At 42.5% G+C, this 27,346-nt stretch overlaps 1 protein-coding gene across 8 annotated transcripts in view; it reads left to right on the top strand.

Annotated features, from left to right (window-relative positions):
- EYA3 (EYA transcriptional coactivator and phosphatase 3) overlaps positions 1 to 27,346 on the top strand; it is a 271,535-nt gene that overhangs the window by 136,515 nt on the left and 107,674 nt on the right. For all 8 annotated transcript variants that reach the window (XM_030220264.1, XM_030220270.1, XM_030220268.1 and 5 more), the window contains one exon: positions 14,064 to 14,107. In XM_030220264.1, the coding sequence (XP_030076124.1) occupies positions 14,064 to 14,107 (44 nt within the window). The remainder of the gene's footprint in view (positions 1 to 14,063; positions 14,108 to 27,346) is intronic.

The following is a 27,346-nucleotide window of genomic DNA, read 5'->3' on the forward strand; positions in this document are numbered from 1 at the left end:
CAGTTGGCTAACAGTTTACATTTCTATCTCTTATTCCTAGGCTATTTTCAAAACAAGATGGACGTCCATCTTTCGTTTTGAAAATACTGTTGGAGACATCCAAATCCTTAAATTTGGATGTACCAAGACATGGACGTTTATGACTTTCGGCGATTTTCGAAACCAAAGACGTCCATGTCAAAAACATCCTAATGAAAGCCATTTTGGGCGTGGGAGGAGCCAGCATTTGTAGTGCACTGGTCCCCCTGACATGCCAGGACACCAACAGGGCACCATAGGGGGCACTGCAGTGGACTTCATAAATTGCTCCCAGGTACATAGCTCCTTGTGTGCTGAGCCCCCCCCCCCCCCCCCCCAAAAAAAAAAATCCCCCTAAAACCCACTACCTACAACTGTACACCACTACCATAGCCCTTATGGGTGAAGGGGGGGCACCTAGATATGGGTTTTGGAGGGCTCGCTGTTTCCTCCACAAATGTAACAGGTGGGGGGGTATGGGCCTGGGTCTGCCTGTCTGAAGTGCACTGCAGTACCCACTAAAACTGCTCCTGGAACCTGCATGCGCTGTCATGGACCGGAGTATGACATCTGAGGCTGGCACGACATATTTTTAAAGATGTTTTTTTGAGGGTGGGAGGGGGTTAGTGACCACTGGGGGGGAGTAACAGGAGGTCATCCCCGATTCTCTCTGGTGGTCATCTGGTCATTTCGGGCACCTTTTTGTGCCTTATTCGTAATAAAAACACGTCCAGGTGAAAACATCCAAGTGTTTGTCAGTGACATCCTTGTTTTTTTCGATTATGGGTCAAGGACGTCCAAGTGTTAGGCACGCCCAAGTCCCGCCTTCGCTACGCCTCTGACACACACCCTTGAACTTTGGTTGTCCTTGCAACTGAGTGCAGTTGGAGACGTCCTAAATCGGGTTTCGATTTTACCGATTTGGACGTCCTTCTCTTTCGAAAATGAGCCCAAAAGAATCCATTTCGTTCAGTAAGAAAAAAGTTTGTTTGATCTCTGTTCCTTTTGATGAGGGGTAATGGTAGATCATGATCCAGGAAAAGCTTTGAAAGTTGGAGCAAAGGTCATTAGCTGCTGTTTAAAGAATTTAGTGCAGTGGACTATTTTGGATTCAAAAGTTAATGTTTGTTTTAATTGAATTTTAACCATATATACATCAAGCATCAGACTTGAAAATGATAAACATAATCCCCATTATCAAACTAACATACAGGAAAACAAGAGAAAGCACAATACAATAAAAATGGTTATCCATTAGACCGCAAATAAGAAGGTCCCAATACCAAAGCTCAGAGAAAAGCAATCTAGGAAATTTCCAAAAGAAAAATTATTGCCCCATTACTAAGATGGTGACAATATAATATTTTATTGATATTCTAGAAGGTAATTTCTATGAAATGGACTTCTCATCTGCATCAAAGTCTCAGATTCTCTTTGGCAGTGCCACAATGTGACTCTTGACACATCTTGATGCTTAGTAAGGAGAAATTAGATCTTACCTGCTAATTTGCTTTCCTTTAGTCCCTCCGGACCGAACCAGGATTGGACTGATGGGTTGTGCTCGCCTACCAGCAGGTGGAGACTGAGAAAAAACTCTGACTCTAGAGAGCCAATAGGAGCCCTGGCCATGTGACCTTAGCCTCAGTATTTGAATAACAAAGCAGGAAAGAAAGAAAGACCTTCTGTGCCGTATGGAATCCTAGCAGCCACAAAGCACTCGGCAATGCCAAGTATCAGAGCTCACCAGCAACTCTCACCAGAGAAGTGGTATGGCCCGATATGTATTACAGCTCACCAGCAACTCTCACCAGAGAAGTGGTATGGCTCACTTGTACTATAGCTCACCAGCAACTCTCACCAGAGAAGCGATATGGCTCACATGTAATATAGCTCACCAGCAACTCTCCCCAGAGAAGTGGTATGGCTCACGTATAATATAGCTCACCCGCAACTCTCACCAGAGAAGTGGTATGGCTCACTTGTCTTATAGCTCACCAGCAACTCTCACCAGAGAAGTGGTATGGCCCACTTAAGATTTTATATATATTCCATCAACTGAGCTTACCAGCAACTCTCACCAGAAAAGTGGTAAATCATATTTAAGGTTTTATAGATATTCCAGCAACTGAGCTCAGCCACAACTCTCACCAGAGAAGTGGTATGGCGTATTTAAGGTTTTATAGATAGATTCCAGCAATTGAGCTCACCAGCAACCACCAGAGAAGTGATATAGACCACGTAAAGTTCTGTATATATATAGTATTGTTCCACGAATCGTAAAGGAATGAATACACTTCCTACTGAATACACTTCCTACTTAATAAAAGAAGCTAAAGAGTAGAGAGAACATGGGAGGGGCCTGGTCCGGTCCGTAGGGACTAAAGGAAAGCAAATTAGCAGGTAAGATCTAATTTCTCCTTCCTTAGCGTCCCTCCGGACCGGACCAGGATTGGACTGATGGGAAGTACCAAAGCAGTAATCTGAAGGGAGGGACCCTATGAAAACTGCAGAGAAATGTTCATGCTGCATAGGCCACCTGGCGACAACTAACATGTAGTGTGTCCCAATGAGCAAAATAAAATGGAACTAAGACTAAGTTGCCAACTTACCAATGTGCACCAAGAGCACCAAAAATCGCCGTAGTAAGAATAGAGCCTGCTTCTGAAGTTGTGGAATATGTTGTAATATGCTGTGGAACTGCCTTCTCAGCGAGAAGAGAAATAGACATTCTCATTTCCTTGATCCTTCGCGATATAGCGGGTTAGAAACAATGACAAACTTTTACGCCTACTGGCTAGAAGGACAAAACCAATAAGAAAAAAACGATTGGGAAAGGTGAAAACTTTAAACTACAGCAGACCGAAAAGAAGTTACCAACCGTAGAAGTATTCCACACATAGATCTACTTGCTGCAATGGTTACTAGGAAACACTGCTTGAAGAGGAAAACTTTATAGAAAAAGTTATGGCTACTAGAAAACAGAACTTTAAGAGTCTGTTCACCTAGCTGGTGGACGAAGCGGGGGGTACAGGTGCAGGACTCCTTTAAGAAACCGCTTTGACAGTGGATGCTGCATAAGCGTGCGGTTGTCAACAGTATCGTGCATCACTGATAGAGCTGCCAAATGAACTCTAATGGATGAGTAAGACAGACAAGATTTCGCAAGATGCAGAAGACATTCCAAAACATGCAAAATGTATACTGTTTGTGGAATGAAGTGGCGAGAGGAGCACCACAGAGTGAACTGTCGCCACTTTGATTCATAGGACTTTAATGTAGATTTCCGTCTGGAAGCAATTAAAACTTGAAGTAATTCCTGCGAAAATATCAAAGATGTTGCGGACCCAGTAACCACGCCATAAGTTTGAGTGACTGGGGGTCCGGATGTAGAAGGGTGCCTTGGTTCTGCGTAAACACCTAGTGAGATGACGGAAGAAACGCATAAAGAAGGTTGAAAAAGTCCTGCTGGACGTTGGCATCTGTCCCTGTCTCCGTCAAGACTGTTGCTGAACGGAAGAAGCAAGAAATGATCGTGAGCCTGAAGGCAAAAAGAGATAGCCCTGAAGTGTCGCAGTGAGGAAGTAAGGCTGAAAAAATGAGAGTCCATTCACCTAAATGCAGGGTGACAACTAAGAAAAAATGAGTACAAACTCAAGAGTATACTCTTAACTCCTCCTTGGCGGATGACATAACCCATTGCCATGGCAAGGACCAACATAGCTCTCTCCGCCTTGTTTGTCAGTAGGGAAAACAAAATTCACCCGAAGGTAAAACGAATTGCTGAGGTCCCCCAGAAAAAAAATATATACAAACAAGCTTCTGCCAAAAAGTGTACTGCACGAAGCATCCCAAGACAGAACTAAGGTTCTTGAGATAACTAGATGACACTTAAATAGCGCGATTGATGACCCTGAGATTCACAATAGGATGAAGGAAAATTCCTTCTTGGGCATTAGAAAGTAAAATTGCATTCTGCAGAATAGAGCGAGGAAATGGCCGAAGGCCCAAGGTCACCAAGAAAAATATAAACTGGGATGTTTGCAGAGGAGACAAAAGACTGTGCGCCAACCTGACTAAACAAAGAGAAAATCAGAGATATCTGATGAGAGATCAAATGAGAGATCAAATGAGAGGCCTGGCTACAATCACCACCCAACCTAGAGACTGTAAGAAATGCAACACCCGGTGCGTGACCTGAGAACTCTGCTGATAAGACTTTCTCCAATTAGGCAGTCGTCTAGGTAAGAATGAAATGACCCTAAGAGCGCAATGAACATCCTCTTAGATCTATAAAAGAACGGAAGAGAGAGTACTGCTGAAAATGACCGGTTAATGCATAAGCAAAAACTAGCCATTCTCTGGATCCTGAGGAGAAGAGGAAGGGTGACCAAGGACACCAGTTAAATAGGGCTACAAACTCCAACCCTATCTCTATGGCGTTCCATAGTTGGGTAAGTTCTGAATATAGGAGTCCACCAGCTATGGTAGTATGCTCCGGACAGAAAAAAATTGTCCCAGTATGAACGTCTGATTCACCGGCCTGTAATTTCTTGGATCTCCCTAATCCACATACCACTAATCCACGTACCACGGTCATGCGTCCTCCCTCACTGAGATGTAGATTGTAAGCTCCTTTGAGCAGGGAACGTCCTTCTTTGTTAATTTGTACAGCGCTGCGTAACCCTAGTAGCGCTCTAGAAATGTTAAGTAGTAGTAGTAGTACCAGACTCACACCCAATAGATATGAATGTTGAGCTTGTTTCAGGTTAAAACACCGAACCTAGGCCCAGGGTCCCCAGTGTTCCTAGTGGTGAACAGCCATGGCAAATATTGTATGCGTTAGTTTGCAGAATTACTGCAAAGCCTTGCTTTTGGAGCAGAGATTTCTGTTCGATACTCTCGTGAGAGGTTTTTTTTTTTTTTTTTTTTTTTTCCTTTAATGATGTTCTGGCTGTAGAAAGGTGGACATTTGAGCTTCCCCAGAATGGCAAAACTTATGTACCTATGCCCATTAGATATGAATGCTGGACTTGATGGACTTGAGGCCTTACCCAGCATAACCATACTTATGTACCTATGGCATAAATACACAGGAAGTGAGTGAATCCCCTTCCAATTGAAAGAACACTCTGGAGTGAAGGCGCATAGAATGAAAAAGGACAAACTTGGAAATTACCTGTAACGAAAAAAGTGAAGTTGTGCCACAGCCACTTGGTGAAGGCAGTGTAGACAAGACTGTATCTGAATTCAAGAAAGCTTGATATAACATCAGGTCTCTAAGGAAGAGGAAGAGATAGCAGATGGTATGTATAGGCATACTGGACCAAACCAGGATGTTTATAATCTGCCAATGCTGAACTGATAGAGTAGAGACAAACACGAGTAGATGGTTTGAGGACCGTCCACTATCTTTAAGTGAAAGGATGACTTTTATTCTATAAGTGACCATATGTCCTGTAAAAACCAGAAGAAAGCTAAAATGAAATATGAGAGGCTTCAAGGCAGTTGGAAAAGAAGGGAAGACATGAATAAAGCATGCCTGCTAAGGCAGCTGAGTGATTGGGAGCTTGGTAGACAGGACTGTCCCTCAGAGAATATGAAAGAGCTGATATATCCCCATGGCATCTGAACAATATACTGTATGCCTCTAGAGAAGGCTTCTTAAAGTCGGAAAAAGAAAACACTGTATAACACTACAGCCATTGAGAGTGATTGTCTGTTAAGTTCTTAAAACACTATATAACATCATAGGCATGGAGTAAAATGCTTGAAAGGAACTAAGATATTATGGTCAGAATTGCAAAGTATCAATCAATTGACTCTTAGACAATGTAGTCCTATTCACCAGGGAATGAGAAAGACAGACAGAAATTTACTCTATGCCTATAGAGAAAGTTTCTAAAGTTCTTAAAACACTGTATAATACTACAGCTATTGAGGAAAATGCTTGAAATGAATTATGATATTATGATAAGATGTAGATTTTCCAGCAGGCAATGAAAAATGACTGAGCACCAGAAAAATCTAATGTTAACAGCCCCGTGATACATAGAAATTTAAAAGAAGAAAAGCTTGTTATATATCCATATATGAAAGGAGCCCCCTTTCAACCAAATATTGCCTGCTGATGTGAAGAGCATTTTAGAATACGCCGTTCAGCACATACAAAAGTGTACACATCTTGGAGCCGAACTGCTCTATGAACTTCAGCCTTACGTTCAGCAGAGAGATCCCTGACTGATAAGATGGAGGGAGAAACAAAATGGCCGCCGTTCGCTCCACTGGCCCCGTGGCGATCGTCGACAGCGCGCCCGACACCTCCGAACAAGCGGAGCCCAGTGGAACGGCGAAGAAACAACAGCCGGCGGAAAAGGCCCCGAAAAAACCGGAGGCAGCACCGGACCCGAAGAAACCTTGAAGGGAGAGCAAAATTTACACGTTCCGGCTGCGTGAACTGCGCGACGCTGACCGACAGCAGCTGTTTGAACTTTTAAGCCATATCGGAAAAAACAGGTGGCCGCGCTTACACGGTTCGCACCTTTCTTTTTTTTTTTTTTTTTTTTTTCATTTGTTTAAACTGCCGCCGCCAAAACGCAAGAAAATGGAGGAAATTAAATCTGACGAGAAAAATCGCTGTTTAAAGTCACAGACACTGAATTATTTTCTTCTTTTTTTTTTTTTTTTTTTATAACCCCTCAATCATAATAAAACACTGGAGCTGCCTGCTCGTTAGAAGTCTGGGGAAAGAAAGGCTGCTTCTTTGAATTTCCTTTTATTTGATTTAATTCTTTAAAGCAGCTGCCTGTTAAAAGTGGCTGCCTCTCCCAAAGACGGTACACCTTTCCAGAGAAAGGGACGGCCCTTCCCTGCTAAGCCAGGGAGATGGGGAGGAAGGGGGGTGGACTCGAGACACCCGAGTTTAACACCCCCGAGGCTGTCAAAGAAAGAAGAGAAAGGAAACCCTGTCAAGCCTCTAAATAAGATTCCAGGCACAGAAGAATTATCACAAATATCTGTAATATCTAAAGAGAAAAGGAGAGAGACTAATGGGCTCACTTCCTACCTGCTGGGAGACTGAGAAAATACTGAGGCTAAGGTCACATGGCCAGGGCTCCTATTGGCTCTCTAGAGTCAGAGTTTTTTCTCAGTCTCCACCTGCTGGTAGGCGAGCACAACCCATCAGTCCAATCCTGGTCCGGTCCGGAGGGACGCTAAGGAAGAAAGCATTTCTTTCTTGATTTGTGGACTTGTAGTTAGCAATTTCCAGTTTTGGATCATGGAATTATTTCCAGTTTTTCTTCTGTTAAACTATATATGCCATATTCCTTCAATACTGTTAAAATCATATTGAATTAAAATGAACAATGAGTCAGGTTACAAAGCGTCATAGGTTACAGTTCCATGTGTAAGGCAAGTACATAGTTGCTAAAGGGATAGAGATAATAACATGCAGGCATCAAATAGCTTTCCCGGTAAGTATTAAATTAAACAAACACATTGAAAGGAAATTAAAAGAAGAATAAACGAGTTTTTGTTGACAGTAATGGAAAGATATTAAGTCCCTAAAGCAGGTAAAAAGCATGCTAAAATAGAAAGCTTTGCCTCACCAGGAGCTGCAAGATGTATGATAGCAGGCACGTCTTTACAAATGAAAATTTTATGATTTTAGCATAACTTAATTCATTCATGATGTTTAATCAGCAAAGACTTCCGTTTAGGATATTCTGGGTTTTGGAGCATCTTGAGATTAGCTTGTGATCTGAGCCACCTTATTTTCTTATCTAAACCTCCTTCCTTCTCAGCTGACTTCAACATATTGGTTAGGTTTGTATAGTGCAATAAGTAATATTGAGCTGCAGCATGCATTACTGGGTCAAAGGGTGCTTTGATTAGTTAGCTGAAGTTAACTTTCTCTTGTTGCATGGTACAATATAAGAACAGTTCTGGAGCTTCATGGTTGGCAACTCTGGACTGAACTAGGTTCACTGCACTTGAAAAGGTGAGGTCAGCTGGAAGAGCTATCTGGGGAGATGTTTTGAGTTATCCCATTGGTGCTTGATTCCTAGCTGTTTAAGAAATGAGACTGAATTCAATCATGAAATCTTGCTTTATGTAAATCAGTATAAGGAAAAAAAACATTTATAGAGCAGTAGAAAGGATGGGGCAGTAATACTGAGACAAAAACGGGATGTTTTGTAAATACAGAGAATGAGTTGAAAAAGATACTGGTTGAATATAAGAGAGATGGTTAGGAAAGGAGTGGTTATAACAATGAATAGCAATAAAGGGTCAGAGGAACAGAGAGTTTAGATATATACTGGAGAAAGAGATTAGGGCAGGTGAGACTGAGGAAGGAATGCACAATATGAATCTGAGGAAAGAGACGTCAAAAGGATGGAGGCTTGTGAAACATAATGGAGCATGAAATAAAATGCCGTTCTACTACAACTTTGAGTCAGGGTAACATAGTAAATGATGGAAGATAAAAACCAGAATGGTCCATTCCAGTCTACCCAACAGTCACGCTCATCAATTCATGATTAAATCGGCAGTGAACGTGGTATAAAAATAATTGTCTCACCTAGAATGTAAACTGCACTGAATCCTGGAAAGGAGATGTTAGCAGTATACAAGAAGTGAATTGATTTTGATTTGATCCTGATCTTTCTTTGCCATTTTTGGGACATAGACCATTGAAGCTCGCCTGGCACCGTCCTTATGTTCCAACTTCTGGAGTTGCCATTGATTTTCTCTGCAGCCTATCCTAATCTGTCTTGCCATATATGTAGAAGTCTGCCTGGCGCTGGCTTACAGCCGGAGTCACTGTCTAAGCACCAGTCAGCACATCAACACACATCCAGTCATTAAAGTTTTGTTTTTTATGCCATCCATTTTCTAATTAGGGATTCTTTATGTTCATCCCATGCCTTTTTGAATTCTGTCACATTTTTGTCTCCACCTCCCTTAGGAGGGCATTCCAGGCATCGACCATCCTGTTTTCCAAGGAGAGGGTGGTTGATACCTGGAATGCCCATTCTAGGGAGGTGGTGGAGATAAAAACAATAACTGAATTCAAAAAAGTGTAGGATGAGCACAGAGCATCCCTAATTAGAAAATACCATAGGCAAAACCAGAGGAGAGATCCCAAAGAGGGAGAGTGTCATCCCAAAGATTGGAGAACCAAGAGAAGAGCAGAGGAAGGTCATAGTTGTCACAGTTGCTCCTATTTGAAAGCAGCACATGATACTGGACTTATTTGTGAACCTTCTCTGGTTTGCTTCTCTTGAATTTTATTTTTTCTTTCTGTGAATCAGTCATCTTCACTATCCTTCCAAGTGGTTCATCTTGATGTTTAAAAAATAAAACTTTGCGACACAGCCCTCCAATGACACGACTGGCCTGTTGGCTTCCCCCTCTAATGTGATCAGCCTAGCTGCTTATGCACATTTAGAGTGACTCATATGACTGTCTACTCCCCCCCCCCCCCCCCCCCCCCACACACACACACACTTTTTTAAAGTCTATTCATGGCCCATTGCCCATTACTCCGAACAGGTTCTTCCCAGCTTCTGTCTACTATCCTTTTCTCCATCTGTTTTCATTCCCACTTGTCAACTTTACCATCCTGTCGCTACCCTCAACTCCTTCAAGCCAATCCTTACTCCAGTTGTTTAATCCCTCCTATAAGTTCTGCAGAAACATGTTGGCCTCTGGAACAGATATTCTATTTTCTTCCAGCACCACATGTTCTGTGGTACAGTCCATGGCCAGTGCTCCTAGGGATTGGTTCACAGTCCTTATACTTGGAGTGGCAGTGGCTTCCTCCATATACTTGAGTTTATCCTATAGGATGCTCTCAGTTGCTGAAGATGGCAGCAGCCTTCAGGATTCCTTGCTGGCAGGGTGAGTCTTTGTCTTGACTCCCCTCTCCTCTACTGAGCTCTGCCAGGCCTTTGGTTTGAGACATGTGAAGCAGTTATTTTCAGGCTGAGGGTCCTTTTAATTTAAATTTTTAAAAAAAAGGCGCAAAGAAAAGGAGCTGTGCCCAGCCAGGGAAGCTGGTGTAACTAGGCAGTGTGGTGGAACAGGACAAGTCCAGATGTGACACGAGTCCCAAGGCAGGTCAGCGGTCCAGGTTCTTGTCAGAAACAGTGCCTGTGGGGCATATGTGTAGGGGTTGTAAGAGCCAGCAGATTAGTTCCATGTTGCCTCATTGTGACAAGGAGTGGTCAGATTCTGTTATACATGACTCCAGGGAGTTGAGGGAGCGGTAAGGGGAATAGCCCCTATGGTCTCAGCCACCAGATCCCATGTTGGGAGTGTATGAATGCAAGGGTGCTGCCACTTACACATGCTACTTATAAAATACTGTAAGTTACATGTGTCTTTGCCACATTAGGTACCACAGTTATGACTAGTGTAACTGTAGGCACCTAGATTTTAGGCACCCCAGTACCAAATTATGCTAGTATTCTGGAATGGAAACTGGGCTCCCAGATGCCATTATAGAACACGCTCTCACCATGTGGCATTGGGATGCCTAAAATATGATGCCCACTTATAGAATTGCCCCCATTGCCATTGGAAAGCTGAACTGGTGCTTATCTGTAGTCCTGTGTCTTCGGCCAGCATTTTCAATTCAGGACTGACCGTTTTGGACTGGCTACAGCACCTCAGACCTTATCCAAGGTCGTTGTGGTGACAACGCCATTCTCCACATAGAAGATATCTGGGTGCATCTGTACTTGGATGATTGGCTCATTCGAACAGAGACAAAGGTAGGCTCTCAGGTAGCAATGGTGAGAGTGATCCAGCTCTGAGAGCCTTGGGTAGTCGTTTGTCAATAGTCAGTTCCCACTCAAGTCTTGGAGCACCTAGTACTCTTAGACACAACATGTGTGATAGTCTCTGTGTTCTTTTCCAGTTGGGCTCTGGTATTATCTCCAGTTAGGTCAGTGGCAGTGACCCTGGAGTGGAGATAGTGCCCTGGGTGAGAGTGCATATGAGATCAGTGAACTTTCCGGTCTCTCATTGCCCAGGTTGCAAGAGTTTGCCTGGGAGTGGAAGGTTCATGTTAGTCTCAAGGAGCAGAGGGCCTGATAGACTCATCTGTCCCATTTTCCAAGAGGAATTCCTCTAGATCCCCCAAATTGGGTGGTAGTGATGACAAATGCAAGCCTATTGGACTGAGGAGCCCATTGTCTGGGGTGTATAGTCTGTCGCTGGTTATCTCTGGATTGTTGAGTCCATCCGTCTGATTCCACCTCAGCCATCTCTTTTCCAAGCTGAAAAATTGTAACCTCAGTCTTTTTTCATATGAGAGGCATTCCATCCCCTTTATCATTTTGGTTGCTCTTCTTTGAACCTTTTCTAAATCCACTATATCTTGTTTGAGATACAGTGATCAAAATTCAATGCAATACTCAAGTTGTGGTCAGACAATGGAATGATAGAGGCATTATAATATTCTTGATCTTATTTACCATCCCTTTCCTAATAATTCCTAGCATCTTGTTTGCTTTTTTGGCTGCCACCGCTGCCCACTGATCATATTGTTACTGCTGGTCCTCCCCTTAGTGTCTAAATACCCTGGAGGAAAGAAGAAACAGGGGTGATGTGATACAGACGTTCAAATATTTGAAAGGTATTAATCCACAAACAAACCTTTTCCGGAGATGGGAAGGTGGTAGAACGAGAGGGCATGAAATGAGATTGAAGGGGGGCAGACTCAAGAAGAATGTCAGGAAGTATTTTTTCACGGAGAGGGTGGTGGATGCTTGGAATGCTCTCCCGCGGGAGGTGGTGGAGATGAAAACATGCGTGGGATAAACATAAAGGAATCCTGTGCAGAAGGAATGGATCCTCAGGAGCTTAGCCTAGAATGGGTGGCAGAGCTGGTGGTTGGGAGGCGGGGCTAGTGCTGGGCAGACTTATACAGTCTGTGCCGGGGCTGATGGTTGGGCGGCGGGGATAGTGCTGGGCAGACTTATAGGGTCTGTGCCAGAGCTGGTGGTGGGAGGCGGGACTGGTAGTTGGGAGGCGGGGATAGTGCTGGGCAGACTTATAGGGTCTGTGCCAGAGCTGGTGGGTGGGAGGCGGGGTTGGTGGTTGGGAGGCGGGGATAGGGCTGGCCAGACTTATACGGTCTGTGCATTGAAGAGGACAGTACAAATAAAAAAGTAGCACTTATGAATTTATCTTCTTGGGCAGACTGGATGGACCGTGCAGGTCTTTTTCTGCCGTCATCTACTATGTTTACTATGTTTAATGTCTGTACCAGTCTTCTTCTTTATTTTTACCCAAACAGTGTAAACTACTTAAATAATTTTTGTGATGTGCAGTATATCAAATAAACATGAAACCTGTTACAAAACTAGCCAAGAAATATGGTGTAGAGCATGAGCGTTTGAGACCACAAGGTTCCCTTTTTCAGATGTCAATAAGTGTGGCTATTGGAATGTCGCAGCAGAAAATGGAGGATTATGTTAGGTTATTAGATATTTTAACCATATCTGTATTTATTATATTTGTAGTATATTTATACTGTTATATAATATCTCATATCCTGGGTTTCTAAGGAGGCATGTTATGAACTGCCCGCAACCTCGGAGTCATCTTCGACTCCTCCCTCTCCTTCTCTGCCCATATCCAGCAGACAGCCAAGACCTGTTGCTTCTTTCTCTATAACATGAGCAAAATTCGCCCCTTCCTCTCCGAGCACACCACCTGAACACTCATCCACTCTCTCATCACCTCTTGCCTTGACTACTGCAACCTACTCCTCACTGGCCTCCCACTTAACCATCTATCCCCCCTTCAATCCGTTCAGAACTCTGATGCCTATCTTATCTTCCGCCTAGACCGATATGCTCATATCACCCCTCTCCTCAAGTCACTTCACTGGCTTCCGATCAGGTACCGCATACAGTTCAAGCTTCTCCTACTAACCTACAAATGCACTCAATCTGCAGCCCCTCATTACCTCTCTACCCTCATCTCCCCTTTAGCTCCTACCTGTAACCTCCGCTCACAGGACAAATCCCTCCTCTCAGTACCCTTCTCCACCACTGCCAATTCCAGGCGCCGCCCTTTCTGCCTCGCCTCACCCTTTGCTTGGAATAAACTCCCTGAGCCCGTACGCCAAGCCCCCTCCCTGCCCATCTTCAAATCCTTGCTCAAAGCCCACCTCTTCAATGTTGCTTTCGGCACCTAACCATTGTACCTCTATCCAGGAACTCTAGACTGCCCCCAATTTGATTGACTGCACTTTTTGTCCTTTAGATTGTAAGCTCCTTTGAGCAGGTACTGTCCATCTTTGTTAAATTGTACAGCGCTGCGTAACCCTGGTAGCGCTTTAGAAATGCTAAATAGTAGTAGTAGTAGTAGTAGGTTCCTATGGGAAGTTCTTTAGTGTGTTCCCTGTACTCTTTCTTCAATAAAATCATTCCTATGTAGAATATAGCAGTAGTAAATTTCGACTGCTAGTATGTGTGTGCACTGGTGCAGAGAAGATCCTACAGTTTCAGCCATTAAGATGTTGGGAACACGTATGTGCCTGAGATAGAGCAGAGGGACCTTTTCAGTCTGAAAATAGTTGCTTTTACATTTTATACTGTATCATACAGCAGTGGTACAATATTTTATGATTATGTGGGAAAACTGCATGGAAGTCTTTGAACATTTGATCCTAATGAGTACAAGTGAGTGTTAACTACAATATTGTGTGTTTGGGTGGGAGGGGTGCAGAAAACATGATAGATCCCTTTAAAGTCCATTGAAAATAACTTCTTGTAGACCAGTGCCAAAGACCTCCCTTCTACCATGTGGCTCTGCTTGATTCATGATTCTGCCTGAAAATGTGGAAGAAAGCACAAAGCCCAAAAACTCCACTATTAAAACCAAGGAGCACAGGCCTAATTGAATAATATAGTGGTTTAACTTATAATTCAAGCCTGTCATATGAGTAAAGAGATAATTTCAAGGACAAAGAATTAATTTAAAATTTATTTTTGTGCCTCTGGTGTTTTTTGTTTTTTTTTTTGCAGGTGAAAAAAGCCAAGATGCAGGGATCAGCAGAGCAGAATTTAAGGTTGGTGCAACTTTTTGTTGAAGAAAATAAACACATTTTCTCCTTTTACCAAATACTAGATAATAGAGAAAAACAGCAGCTGTCTTCAACCCTACTGTGTTGCTGCTTTCATCCCCAAAAAGATGCTTAGGCACGGTCCAAGATTTTGCCGGACACAAATTTATTGACGAGCAAGGCTGCATTTTCTGATTATAACGTTTAGCAGCAAAAAGTCTTTAAATTCTCAAAGTATATTAAGATTTTGTAATATCTGCTGTATTAAAAAAAAAAGAAGAAAGAAAAGTCATAGGCCCATTGCTTTATACCATTATTTAAGCTTTGCATCTAATGGAGCTATTCCTTTTTCTCTGTGACATTTCAGTGAAGTGGAATGTCCTTTCTCCAAGAGCAGGCAGGATAGCAAGCCCTCACTACATGACTGTACTTTGAGTATGCATGGCTGCCGGCTCTGCCTCAGAACAGGAAGGTGATGGTGGAAGCGGTGGGACCCGCAGCCCCGCGTGTCTTTACATTGTATTGCCTCCAAAGCTACTGCTCGCCTGGAGAAGCAACAGTGACAGGAGGAAGTGGTGAAGGTCCTGGTGACCCTGCTGTATGGCAGTTTAAAAAAGGGTGTGAAGCTTAGAGGGAGCATTGGCTCAATAACCCTCGATATCAGGACTAGTAATCATCCAAGTCCCTCCCAAAGAAGAAGATGGATTCATCATCATTTGCACCAAGGGACCATGATATTGAAGGCTATGTGGAAGCTGGTGTGCATAGACATTGCACATCATGATACTGAGGGGCTGTAGCTGTGGAATTTTCTGCCAGTCTAGCTTGTGGCTGCAAAGGTAGGGAGAGGCAGTGGTATGAAGCTGAGTCAAACACCCACCACATACTTGCTCCCTCCTTCCCTTTTCCTGCCCACTGTTGCTTCTCCTTGATATCCCTGTGTGTGATTGCACAGATGCCCTTTCACTTGGTTGTAGGGGAGGGACAAGCAATGGAATTTGGCCTAGGAGGGGAATCCTGGGATGGAGACAGTTTCTAGAATACCACTGTAGCTGCTTTTACTATGCTGGGGGAGGGGGGTTGAGAGAGTGAATGAGTGCTGAGGAGGAGAGGTTGGAGAAGAGATTGACAGAGTGAGTTCCTGGGGGGGGGGGGGGGGGTAAGAAATATATACTTGAGTGCATTAAAGATGTGCCAACCTACCCCTGTAGTTTTACCCACCTCCTAATTGGTCATAACATCCAAGAGGCCCCCACGCCTTCGAGAGTTAGTTGACCCAGTTACAGAGCCTTTTTTCTCCCAATGCAGCCCAACATCAAAATGAGTTTGGCACTTCTCATTTAAATAAAAATGGTTTTAGTGCAAACAGTAATTAGTTACAGCAAAATTCCTAAGAAAAAGGTATCATTTGTATTTCCCAAGACTTAAGGAATTTGTACCAGTATATTTTTTTTGTGTGGAGGCAGCAGTAGCGATGGCAGACTTCAATTTCTGAGTGGGCCTGGAGGTGGACTGGGTGGGCATGGCCCACACATTTACACTGCACCTGCTACTCTCCTCCCCCCCACCAAAAAGAGCAGTAAAAATGAATACCTTGGTGTGCCATGAACTCAGCATGCAAGGTGGGGGGGGGGGGGGCTCTCCAGTTTCTAGTGACTGGAAACATGCTGCCAACTGCCACGGGGTTAAGACAGCTCAGGGAAGCTCTGGAGAGGACTGTTTAGCTGGTGATTCCTGCCAGCTAGTCTAATGATGCACGCTGCCACTGGGTGGTCCTAAATTGAAACTGGGTGGGCCTCTGCCCACCCAGGCCCACTCATGGCTGGGAGGCAGATTTCACAGTCCTGGAGGAAAGGATGAAGTGGGGGGATGCTTAGAAGAAGTTGCTGATGCTGCATAATAGCAACACCTAATGGTCAGAGTTGAGTTGTGCATGGAACAATTTCCAGAAGAATCTGTAGTCTCTGGTCTTTGGCAAAAGTATTATCACTGAAATAGCTGGGCTAAATATGACATGGGAAAAAGAGTTAAAAAAAAAAGTTAATTTTGAAGGATGGCTCATGGTGTTCTGTCCAGTAGAGACCAGTCCAGATTGAACTGAACACCAAAAGAGGAAACTGCTGGACCATAAAAAACTATAAGCTTTTTGTCTTGCTTATCTTTTTCAGTTAATGTATAAAATATGGTTCTTTAGTTCTTACAGATTTTTTTTGGTATGCAGATTTAATTGATAAGTGTAGTGACCCATTGTTTTGATTTTGTATCTTCATAAAACTGACCCTGGATATAATGAAGTGTCTTGCTGCAATAGATGTTCTTCAAAGTCCACCAAGCACACAACACAGTTAGGTGACATCATCCTAACTACTGAACTATCCTGCCTCTTCCAGAGCTTTCCAGGAGATTCTTCAGCTGGATGATGCTGGACATTAGTTCTCTGCCTGAGAGGTTCTCTTGACCAGCCTGTTGTCCATGTAGTAAAATATATGCACTCAAGTTTGCATAGATACACTGTCACTTTTGTTAAATATTTTGTGAAAGCTTAGGTAACTAATCCTAAGCCAAACAGCAGAACATGGTACTGAAGGTGGTGCTCCTCTATTCAGAATCTGAAATTTTCCTGTTACTTGGATATGCTCTGAGTATTTTCTTCCTTCTAATTCAAGAAACATAGCAAGGGGAGTAGGGTGGCCATATTGTAGGAGGTATGTCTGGAACGGTACAGTACGTGGAATAAAATCCTCACACATGCTTCTGCAATGATACAAGTTTTGACTGCTCTGGTCTTCAAGGGGAAGGAGATTTCTAGCCTAAGTAGGTCCTGGAGTTTAACAGGAGGCAAAACTCTCTCCAGAAAGCAGTTAGCAAATTGGCAGAATCTGTATCCCTATCTGAAGCATTCATCGTTTGGAACTTATATAGAATGGTTCCCTCATTCCCTCTTAGAAGGACTGATTCTGGTACACAGTCTGGGATACTGGCTGTATATTATGAATTCAGTCCAAAAGCATCCCAGGTTTTGACTGATTAGCATAGAGCATCTGCCTTTTTGTCAGTGGGATATGAAATCCCATTGATGACAGGCCTGAGTCAAACCTTGGAACTGTTTCCTCTGTTGAAAGAAATTCTTTCTGGGATCTTAAATTGGTACCTTTAGGAGAAGGTGGTTGGTTTGGAAGTTATCGGTAATGTAGAGGAAAAAATATTAAGTAGATTGTAGTGGTCCTTTAAAAATCCTTTTCCTTGACCTTCTTTCCAAAAAGATTCCTGCCTCTACTTGGCATGTCAACAAGGCTTCCTTGCATGTCTTCACGTAGGCTTGGTTTAAGCAGCTCTGAGATTCTGCATTCATATATAACCATGCAGAGGTTCTCAGTGAACTCAAAACATCATTGATCAATCATATAAGAGATTTTATGGATGCCTTACCTTGTACCGAAAGCAAACTAAACTTGAGCTGAGACTGCTGAGGGGCATGCTTAGTGAAACTATGTGCCTTCTGCAAAGTGATTTGTAAGTAGGTCTTGGAGCAGAACATGCTGATAGCACCTCCACCTAAACTGGAGTCATTTCAACATGAGCTGAAAACTTGGCTCCTTGTAAAGCAGATTTAAAACCCAAAGATTACTGTGGTAGCTAGATCTTATCAAATCCCTCAGCCACCAGGACACACTTGATAGCCACCTTCTTGTTGACAAAAAGTATTGAATGTGTGGTCTCGCACGTTCTTTACTGTACATTATGATAGAGATATTGAATAAGTATTGCCACTAATTCTTTTGAGGGAATCCAGATAACTGAGAAGGCCTAAAAGAAGTCCCATCTCATTTGAAATTAACTATTACATGTACATAATTGCAAAAGAAGAGGTTCTTCAGCAGGAAACTGTGCCTAGGCTGTGGAGGAGAGTGGTTAGCAGGGGAGATCAGATGGAATATTTGTTTGCACAACTAGCCTCTGCTATTCCATAAGATGACTCCCATGAATTTTCAATACTCAAAGACCAGAGAGGACTACTGAAGCTGCATTGTTGAATCCTGAGCCATTTGCCTTTTAGCACAGAAGGAAGACACTTAGGGCACAAGCATTGATGAACAAAAAGGAAACGCTTCCCTCTCCAGAGGAATTTGACTACAACTCAGCATGCCCTGCACCATCATATAAAATTTGCTGCTTGACGCATTATGAGTTGCAAAAGGAGGGACTATTGATACAATAGTCATCAAGCCGGATGATGCAGGACATGTAGTGCTGCTCTTGTATTGAGTTGCTGCCTCTGCAGAATGACTTCCAAGTTTCTGCTTGAAGATAATTGATGGGACCCAACAGGTAACTGACCGACCTTCAGAGTGCTTTTGAGGAAGATGATGGACTGAAGCTAGACCTATGGAGATAAGTGCAGCAGTTACTTGGAATGGTATCCCCCTGCTGTACAGAACTGTGCATCAGATTTCTGCATGGACATTCCTTATCCTTCAGTGGCCCTTTGGCACTGAATCTCCTTGACTCTGCTTGCCCTGAGCTTGGAAGAGTAAACTTGTTCTTTAGGAATAACCAATAACTTTATTGCTACAGAACTAGAATGTGAAGCATCTTTTGTTGATTTCCTTTGTTCCTTTGCTCAGTGTTGCTCCATGGTGGTTGGCCTTGACATTGTTCAGTGTGTTTAGGCTTTTTCTTTAGCACAACTTGTTCATGAAATCTCTCCATGTTGAACCCAGTGGTCCTTCATAACATTCTTATGCAGATGCTACAATTAGCAATAACATGATCTTCTCCCAGACACTTTAGCATGTTTCATGGAGGTCTGTAAGAGACATCTTCTGATTGTAGTTTGATCTCTTCTTCAGGTTGCTGTCCTTTGACACCATTGAAAAAGGTGAATCAAAATCCAAAGTGAGAAATGACTTGCGAGGAACTGAAAGAATTAACTTTCATGTTTTAAATATAACTTAAAAATAAGCTTTTAAGCAGAATATATTGTAGCAAAACCATAAACTTTATTATGCTGATTGAGTAAAGCTCTTGCCTTTCTTTTGACATGAGAAGATGTCTGCCATCAGTGATGATAAATGTTGCAAGTGTCCATGGTGGCATCAGAAGAAATCCAGGAACAGGTGGACAATTAGGCATCAGTGTGAAAGTTGAGATATCAGTACCGTCTGTTTTCTTAAGATTAAGGCATTCCACACCTCATCTGTTCTCTGGTGCCCATTAACTTTGAAGAATTCCTGATTTCAGGGAGTTTGTAATCTCTATATTGTGACTTTCTCCCATTGCCTGGCAATTACTGTTATTCACAATAGTGAATAAATCTTATACTATTTGTTAGACTGTGTTTTATTTTCTAGTTCTAGTTTCATCACTTAAAGAACGCATCACTTTCAAAATCAGCTCACTAGTTCACAAAATCATTCACGGAGCATCACCAGCCTACATGTCAGACTTGATAGACTTACCACCCAGGAATGCCAAAAGATCATCCCGCAAATTCCTTGATCTGCACTTCCCTAACTGCAAAGGTCTAAAATACAAATTAATGTACGCGTCAAACTTTACCTACTTGAGCACACAGTTATGGGACACACTGCCGCGCAACTTAAAAATGATCTACGAACTTTCGCAAACTACTGAAGACCCATCTCTTTAACAAGGCTTACTACAAAGACCAACCAATGTGACTATACACAACCCCCCCCCCCCCCCCACATATATTCAGAACTATCTAACAATATCTGCTTGTTTGTTCAAATATTATGTTTTATCATTATCTTGTTGCCCAAGATCTTTCTGTAACACTAAATGTCTATTTTCTAATATATTTCCATCACTCATGATGTATTGTAAGCCACATTGAGCCTGCAAAGAGGTGGGAAAATGTGGGATACAAATGCAATAAATAAATAAATAAACTGTTTGTAGGAAAGACATTCAGGAAGAGAACAAAAATAGGGATGTTGATGTTAAGCTTATGGGGAATCATGGAAAATGGGTTTGATGCAGAAAAATATGGAAAATGAAAATGTAGATTAATTTATTTTGTTGATTGCATTATCTTCCATCGATTTCATTAATTTTCTTGTGTTACTTTGAAAAAGTGAAATAAAATGAAAATATGAAAAACTACCTAGAAACTAGGAGGGAAAGAGGTAAAACATTAACCCCCACCCCCCCTTATTTACAAAGCTGTGCTAGCGGCTGCTAGTTCGCTAATGCTGACACAGCCCATTCACTTTGAATGGGATGTGTCAGCATTGCCACGCGACAGCTGCTAACATGGCTTTGTAAACAGGGGGGTAAAACGTGTTGGGAAACATGAAAAAAAAAGGAAGTTCTTTCAATATTGAGCAAGACACTTTTTTAAAATGAGAAAAAGCAGCAGGAAACTGCAGAAAAAATGAGATCAAGGAATGCTGCAGAAGCATGGGCGTGCCTGAAGTGTTGTTCTTGCTCAGTGGAGATGTATTTGCTGGAAAGCTCTTGAAGAAGCTGCTTTGTCTTCATCAAGATGAAGTTACTCAGTTGAATGATGGGTGAATTGAAACACCATGTTGATAGATATTAGGAAGAAAACTAATTAGATGATGATCCTGGAGAAAAGTGAAAACATGGCTACTCATGGATTAAGGTAGCAGCTGTCTGTAGTCCAGTATGGTAAAGATATTGAGGCCAAAAAAAGAGCACGGGGTGTATATTCTGCAAAATCAATACTAGGTATCAATTTATGCAAAAAGCATCAATATAGCATCCAAAGTTTATATGAATATTATCCAACCATGGATCAAGAACCAAACAAGTTTCAACGCAAGCCTGTCTCAGGGATCTAATTTTATATATGTGACAACCTCTGGGAAAAGATGACTAAAGTGGTGGTTCGAAAATATTGAGAAATGCAGAGTTTTCATTTCATGGGTCCATAAGCAGTCTGAAAAAGTTACCTGTTTTGTACTGATGTAACTTTTTTTGATTTTTTTTCTAATAAGAGGATGGCATTCGGACTGTTGTATTACAAATTGTTTGCTTCAACAGAATTCATTAAAACCTCTTTTTTTCTGTTTCTGGTGACTTTAGTCACTTTTATTTATTTATTTATTTATTTATTTATGGCATTTATATCCCACATTATTCCCACCCATGGACAGGCTCAGTGTGGCGTACAATAGTCTATTAAGCAACATTAATACAAAATACAGGAATTAGCGTCAGAGAAGGGAAAGAGGAACAACAGGAGGGAGAGGGAGAGAGGGGAAGGTGACAATTTGTCGATGTGGCTGCTGTGGCTCAGAGGGATGTAACACCAGGAGGGCCCACAGCGTATGCTCTACCGAAAAGGAAGGTCTTGAGCCGCTTCTTAAAGGTCGGGTGATCTGGGGTGAATTTGACCACTTGGGGCAGTCTGTTCCAGGATTGAGTGCTAAGATAAGAAAAAGAGGAAGCATAGACAGTCTTATATTTGAGGCCACTGAGAGCTGGATAGTGGAGATTGAGATACGTGTGAGCTGACTTGCGAGAGTTCCTGGGCGGCAAGTTAATGAGAGTGTCCATGTAAGCAGGAGCGTCTCCATAGATGATTTTGTGCACCAATGCGCAGATCTTGAAAACAATACGGTCCTTCACAGGAAGCCAAGTCACTTTTTCCCAGAGATGCTCACATATAGTTGGTGGTCAATCAGATCAGCCACGAAAGTGTCATGGATGAAGGAATCTACAGGAAGGAACAAAAATATTGTATGTTAAATTTGTTAAAACTCATACATAAAAGGGTAATTGCATCTTAAATTGTCTCTAACCCTCAAGAGAAAGCAACCTTCTCACAATTGTGCATAATCCTCCATACCATCTTCTTTCCATAAACCACCACAAATGTACATAAGTACATAAGTAGTGCCATACTGGGAAAGACCAAAGGTCCATCTAGCCCAGCATCCTGTCACCGACAGTGGCCAATCCAGGTCAAGGGCACCTGGCACGCTCCCCAAACGTAAAAACATTCCAGACAAGTTATACCTAAAAATGCGGAATTTTTCCAAGTCCATTTAATAGCGGTCTATGGAGATATATTAATCCAAGGCTAAAAATATACTGCTGTAAGAGTTCCTGACATTGCAGTAAGTGGGTAAGAGAGGTTCCTGCCTGTTAAATTTCACTAAGCTGGCCTACTGCTGATATTCAGTGGCACTTAAATCAGGTAGTGCCGCTGAATATCACCTCTAACTGGCCTTCTGCCAACTGGCTAGGCTAGGGGCAGGCTGTGAGCAGAGTTAGGGTGGGGTGCCAACTTGGATGGTTATCGGCAGTATTTAGGGCCCTGTTTGCTAAGCAGCGTTACAGGCGTGTTGCCATACTTAACACGCATTAACCATGTACACACCTACAATCCTTATAAGCGCCTACACGGTTAGCGTACACGCTAATTGTAGGCACATTAAAAACGCTAATACACCTTAGTAAACGGCCCGTAGTCTGCTAACTGATGAAGTAAGCGCATAAAGTTAGGACAGCAAAACAGTTGTCCACTTTATGTGCCAAGTTAACTGGGCACCGGTCTGAGTATCGGGTGATGACCAGTTAACTTCCGGGTCACTATATATATATATTTAGATATTAAATAAAAACTTAAGCATTGCCATACAGGGACAGACTGAAGGTCCATCAAGCCCGGTGTCCTGTTTCCAATAGTAGCCAATCCAGGTCACAAGTACCTGGCAACATCCCAAAACAGTACAATATATTTTATGCTTCTTATCTTTGAAATAAGCAGTAGATTTTCCCAGTTCCATGTTAATAACAGCTTATGGACTTTTCTTATAGGAAGATATCCAAACCTTTTTAAAACCAAATTCATCTAACTGCTTTTACCACATTCTCTGGCAACGAATTCCAGAGTTTAATTGCACATTAAGTGAAAAAATATTTTCTCTGTTTTGTTTTAAATTTATTACTTTGTAGCTTCATTGTGTGCCCCCTAGTCCTAGTATTTTTGGAAAGAGAAAACAAGTGATTCACGTCTACCTGTCCCACTCCACTCATTATTTTATGTACATCTATCATATCTCCCCTCAGCCATCTTTTCTCCAAGCTGAAGAGCCCTTGCTGCTTTAGCCTTTCCTCATAGGGAAGTCGCCCATCCCCTTTATCATTTTTGTCACCCTTCTCTATACCTTTTCTAATTCCACTGTATCTTTTTTTTTTTTTTTGAGATGCAGTGATCAGAATTGCACACAATATTCAAGGTACAGTCGCACCATGGAGCGATATAGAAGCATTATAACATCCTCATTTTGTGTTTTCCATTCCTAATAATACCTAACATTCTATTTGCTTTCTTAGCCAGTGCCGCACACTGAGCAGAGGGTTTTAACGTATCGTCAGCGATGTAACCTAGATCTTTTTCCTGACCGGTGACTCCTAATGTGGAACCTTGCATCACGTAGCTATAGTTCGGGTTCCTCTTTCCCACATGCATCACTTTGCACTTGCTCACGTTAAACGTCATCTGTCATTTTGATTGCCCAGTCTCCCAGTTTCGTAAGGTCGTCTTGCAATTTTTCACAATCCTCTTGCAATTTAACAACTTTGAATAACTTTGTGTCATCAGCAAATGTAATTACCGCACTAGTTATTCCCACGTCTAGATCATTTATAAATATGTTAAAAAACGGAAGTCCCAGCACAGACCACTGTGGAACCCCACTATCAACCCTTCTCCATTGAGAATGTTGACCATTTAACCCTACTCTCTGTTTTCTATCCTTTAACCAGTTTTTAATCCACAACAGAACACTACCTCCTATCCCATGAATTTCCAATTTCCTCTGGAGTCTTTCATGAGGTAATTTGTCAACCAGCTCACCTTTATCCACATGTTTGTTCACCCTTCAAAGAAATGTAGTAGATTGGTGAGGCAAGATTTCACTAATTCCATGTTGTCTTTGTCTCATTAATCAATGCTTATGTATATGCTCTGAAATTTTGTTCTTTATAATAGTGTAGACCATTTTGCCCAACACCAACATCAGGCTCACCGGTCTGTAATTTCCCAGATCACCTCAGGAACCCTTTTTAAAAACTGGGGTTAGATTTGTCCACAGCTAAAGTTGCTTACCATCATAGGCTGAATATTGGATCCCTAGTTGCCAAACGTGTCTAACGTCCAGCTTCATTTATAGCTGTCAAAAGGTATGTGGAAACCAAACCATCAAGCTAGAAACCTTTGGGAAAATAAACTAGCAGTGAAATTTTCTTGTCAATGAACAAAAACAACTTTGGTCCTTGAGAGCAGCAACCCTGTGGGTTTTCAGGATTTCCCTGGTGAATATGCATGAGAACTGTTTGACTAGACTGCAGCCCTCAAAGTCCAAGGTTGCCACCCCTGCTGTAGACCAACTAGTAATCACTGAATCATCCTACTCTAAAAAAATTTTTGGCACTCGGACCATTAAAAAGAAGCTACATTGCCTACATGTTGGTATGGTTATACTACTGCCATGGAAATCCTGGAAGACTAAGAGAAACAAATCTTCTCAAGTAAAAACTTGTAAAGCACTATAACAACTCACAATCACAAAAAAAACAGTATGGTGTTTTATGTAACGAGTTTTGCCTTGAAATCTTAAAACTTGTATAAATAAAGTGGATGAAAATGAACCAAAGGACCTTTTTTGTAACAATTTCTGCCAATCTACCTGTCAGTCATTCCCACCATGGGAAATTTTAACTTTTAAACGTACAGAAACCACTCTTATTTTGAAGCTGGCCATTATTTTCTTATTTTGTTAAAGTATTCTGCTTCATGGATTGTTTTTCATACACCACCTGATAACTTCCACGTTAAGTTTTAGCTGTAGAAACACATTTGGCAACTTAGTTTTTTCTTATTGCAGGATGTAAATGCTAAGAACTTTTAGAGCAGTATATTTTAACACTTGATTAATGTGTCACCTCCATTTTTGGTGGCTTATAGAAGAAAGATAGTATGGAGGATTATGGCATATGATTCAGTGTTACTCCTTTATCTACTATAATAAAACTCACCCTCAACATTCTGAAGACAGCGTTCTGAAGTCACTCAGTCACTCACTGAAGGGTTCATGGATTCATGGTGGTGAAGCCAGAACACTGACCATGTCTCTCTGCCCCGCCCTCGCATGACGGACCAATCAGAAAAAACACCCTCAACATTCTGAAACACAAAGGACCATCACAACACCGTTCCCAGGCAATACTAGGCAACGTAAGACGGACCAATCAGAGGAAACTATGTGACAATAAGGGAGGAGCATTCCCCAGCAGAATGGCTCATTATCTGTGCAGCACGGAGAGCACAGAACCACCGCTGGAACGAGAGAAGAATATTCCTGCTGTGGGTATGTGCAAAAATAGACCGGGGGAGGGGGGGGGAGAAATTTATAAATGCCTAATGCCAGTACTGAAGAGTGCCAGAGGGCCTATAGCACAGACTATATTTGGGATCGCTTGACATGGAGTCAGAGGAGCCGGAAAACAACATGCCCGTCACCATCTGGGACGTGGGCGAACAGGACAAGCTGCGGCCCAGCTGGAAGGATTACCCACGACCCTGCCAGCAGCAAACAGCGACCAAGGAAGGGGGAGGAGTACTCCTTCCCTGCCTAGGAATCGCTGGAGACTGGCTGCCAAACTAACGAAACAACCGCACACCGACACACCACCTCCATCATCAACAACCTGCAAACACACCGCACCCTCACACACACACACAAAAAATAACTCTGTGACATACACACACACACAAAACAAACCACATGCTAGCGCCCGTTTCATTGGTTTCGGAAACGGGCCTTTTTTACTAGTAGACCTATAAAAGAAAGCTATATGGGTTTTTTTCTTTGTGGACAGTTGTAAGTCCAATACGTTTCTGGTTACAAGGTAGATACACATTTTTTTCTTATGTTTTGCTGTTTCATTTTTATGAGTTTCAGAATATGGCTTTAAGGTTTTGTGTATATATGATTTTTAGTTTTGAAGCAATGTTTGTGTTAATATATTTTCTGTGTGCTTTTGATTACTGTGTGCTGCTTTGAATAGAGATATTTCTTGCTGTATATAAGATTTTTTAAATTATTCTATTTGTTCTTAGACTAAAAGTTACAAAACTGATATAGTAATATATCTGTAAGTGTGGTCTTTACATTCATAGAACAAAACAGTAGAGATGACCAGAATCAACAACTGGTGTAAAACTGGGTTTATTAGATGTTTTCTAACAAAAACTTGACACAGGCTGTATTTCAGCTTGTATGGCCTGCTTCAGGAGTCTGCATACAAATCACAACTTCCTTGTCATCAAGCAGATGCAGCCATTACAGATGGGTTGTGTCCATCAACCAGCAGAGGGAGATAGAGAGCACACTTTTTTCAGTGCCTCATACCAGCTTGCTCCACTGCCTCTCTTCAGTATTCTCTATCTCCCCTAGCAGAATGGCTTCAGCTTCTTCGAGCTCCATCTAAAATCTGCCTGGAGGTTGCTCCTGTGCTTTTGCCAGTTGTTAGCAGGGATGTTGGAGGCTATAGCAGCTTCACTTTAAAGGCACATAGGTTCGCCCTTTCCCTGCCTTACCCATAACTCCGTGGATGTGGACACATTGCCTAGCTTTCCCTGTCCTTCCCCACCAACAGTGGATGCAGGCACATAGGTTCGCCCTGTCCCTGCCTTTCCCACTCACCTGAGCCTCCGGAGTTCTATTTACCTCTGCTTTCCTCACAGCATAAAAAAAAAAAAAGTTGCGTCGCACTTTGGCGCTTAGACGCTGGAATAGAGGTTTTTCCTTGCCTTTTTCTGTGAGACCGGAGCTGTGATAGTCCAGTGAGGTAAGAGTGTTTTCTGACTCCTCCAGGGTGGGCCCGCGATCGGGGCGATTTTGGCGCGAACCGCCATTTTGAATTTTACCACCGTTTTCGGCGATGGCTGCGGAGACAGTAAAGCGCTGTTCCAAGTGTGGCAAGCGCAGATCAGCAGCGGGGCTCTGTAAATCGTGCTGTACAGACGTTAGAGCCGGCCTGAGCATGGCGAGCGATGATTCTTCACGCTCTGAGCTGGCAGCGGGCGCCATTTTGAATTTACCACATGGCGCGCGACCTCCACTGAGACGAAGAGTCCTGAGCCCGGGGGGAGGCATCGGAGTGAGGCTGATATGGGAGCTACTAGCCCCGCCAGAGATCCGGGTGCCCAGGGTGAGACTTTCTCCCCTGATTTTGTCTTATTAA

The sequence above is a fragment of the Microcaecilia unicolor genome, chromosome 11 (genome assembly GCF_901765095.1).
Source record: "Microcaecilia unicolor chromosome 11, aMicUni1.1, whole genome shotgun sequence".
NCBI classification, from domain to species: domain Eukaryota; kingdom Metazoa; phylum Chordata; class Amphibia; order Gymnophiona; family Siphonopidae; genus Microcaecilia; species Microcaecilia unicolor.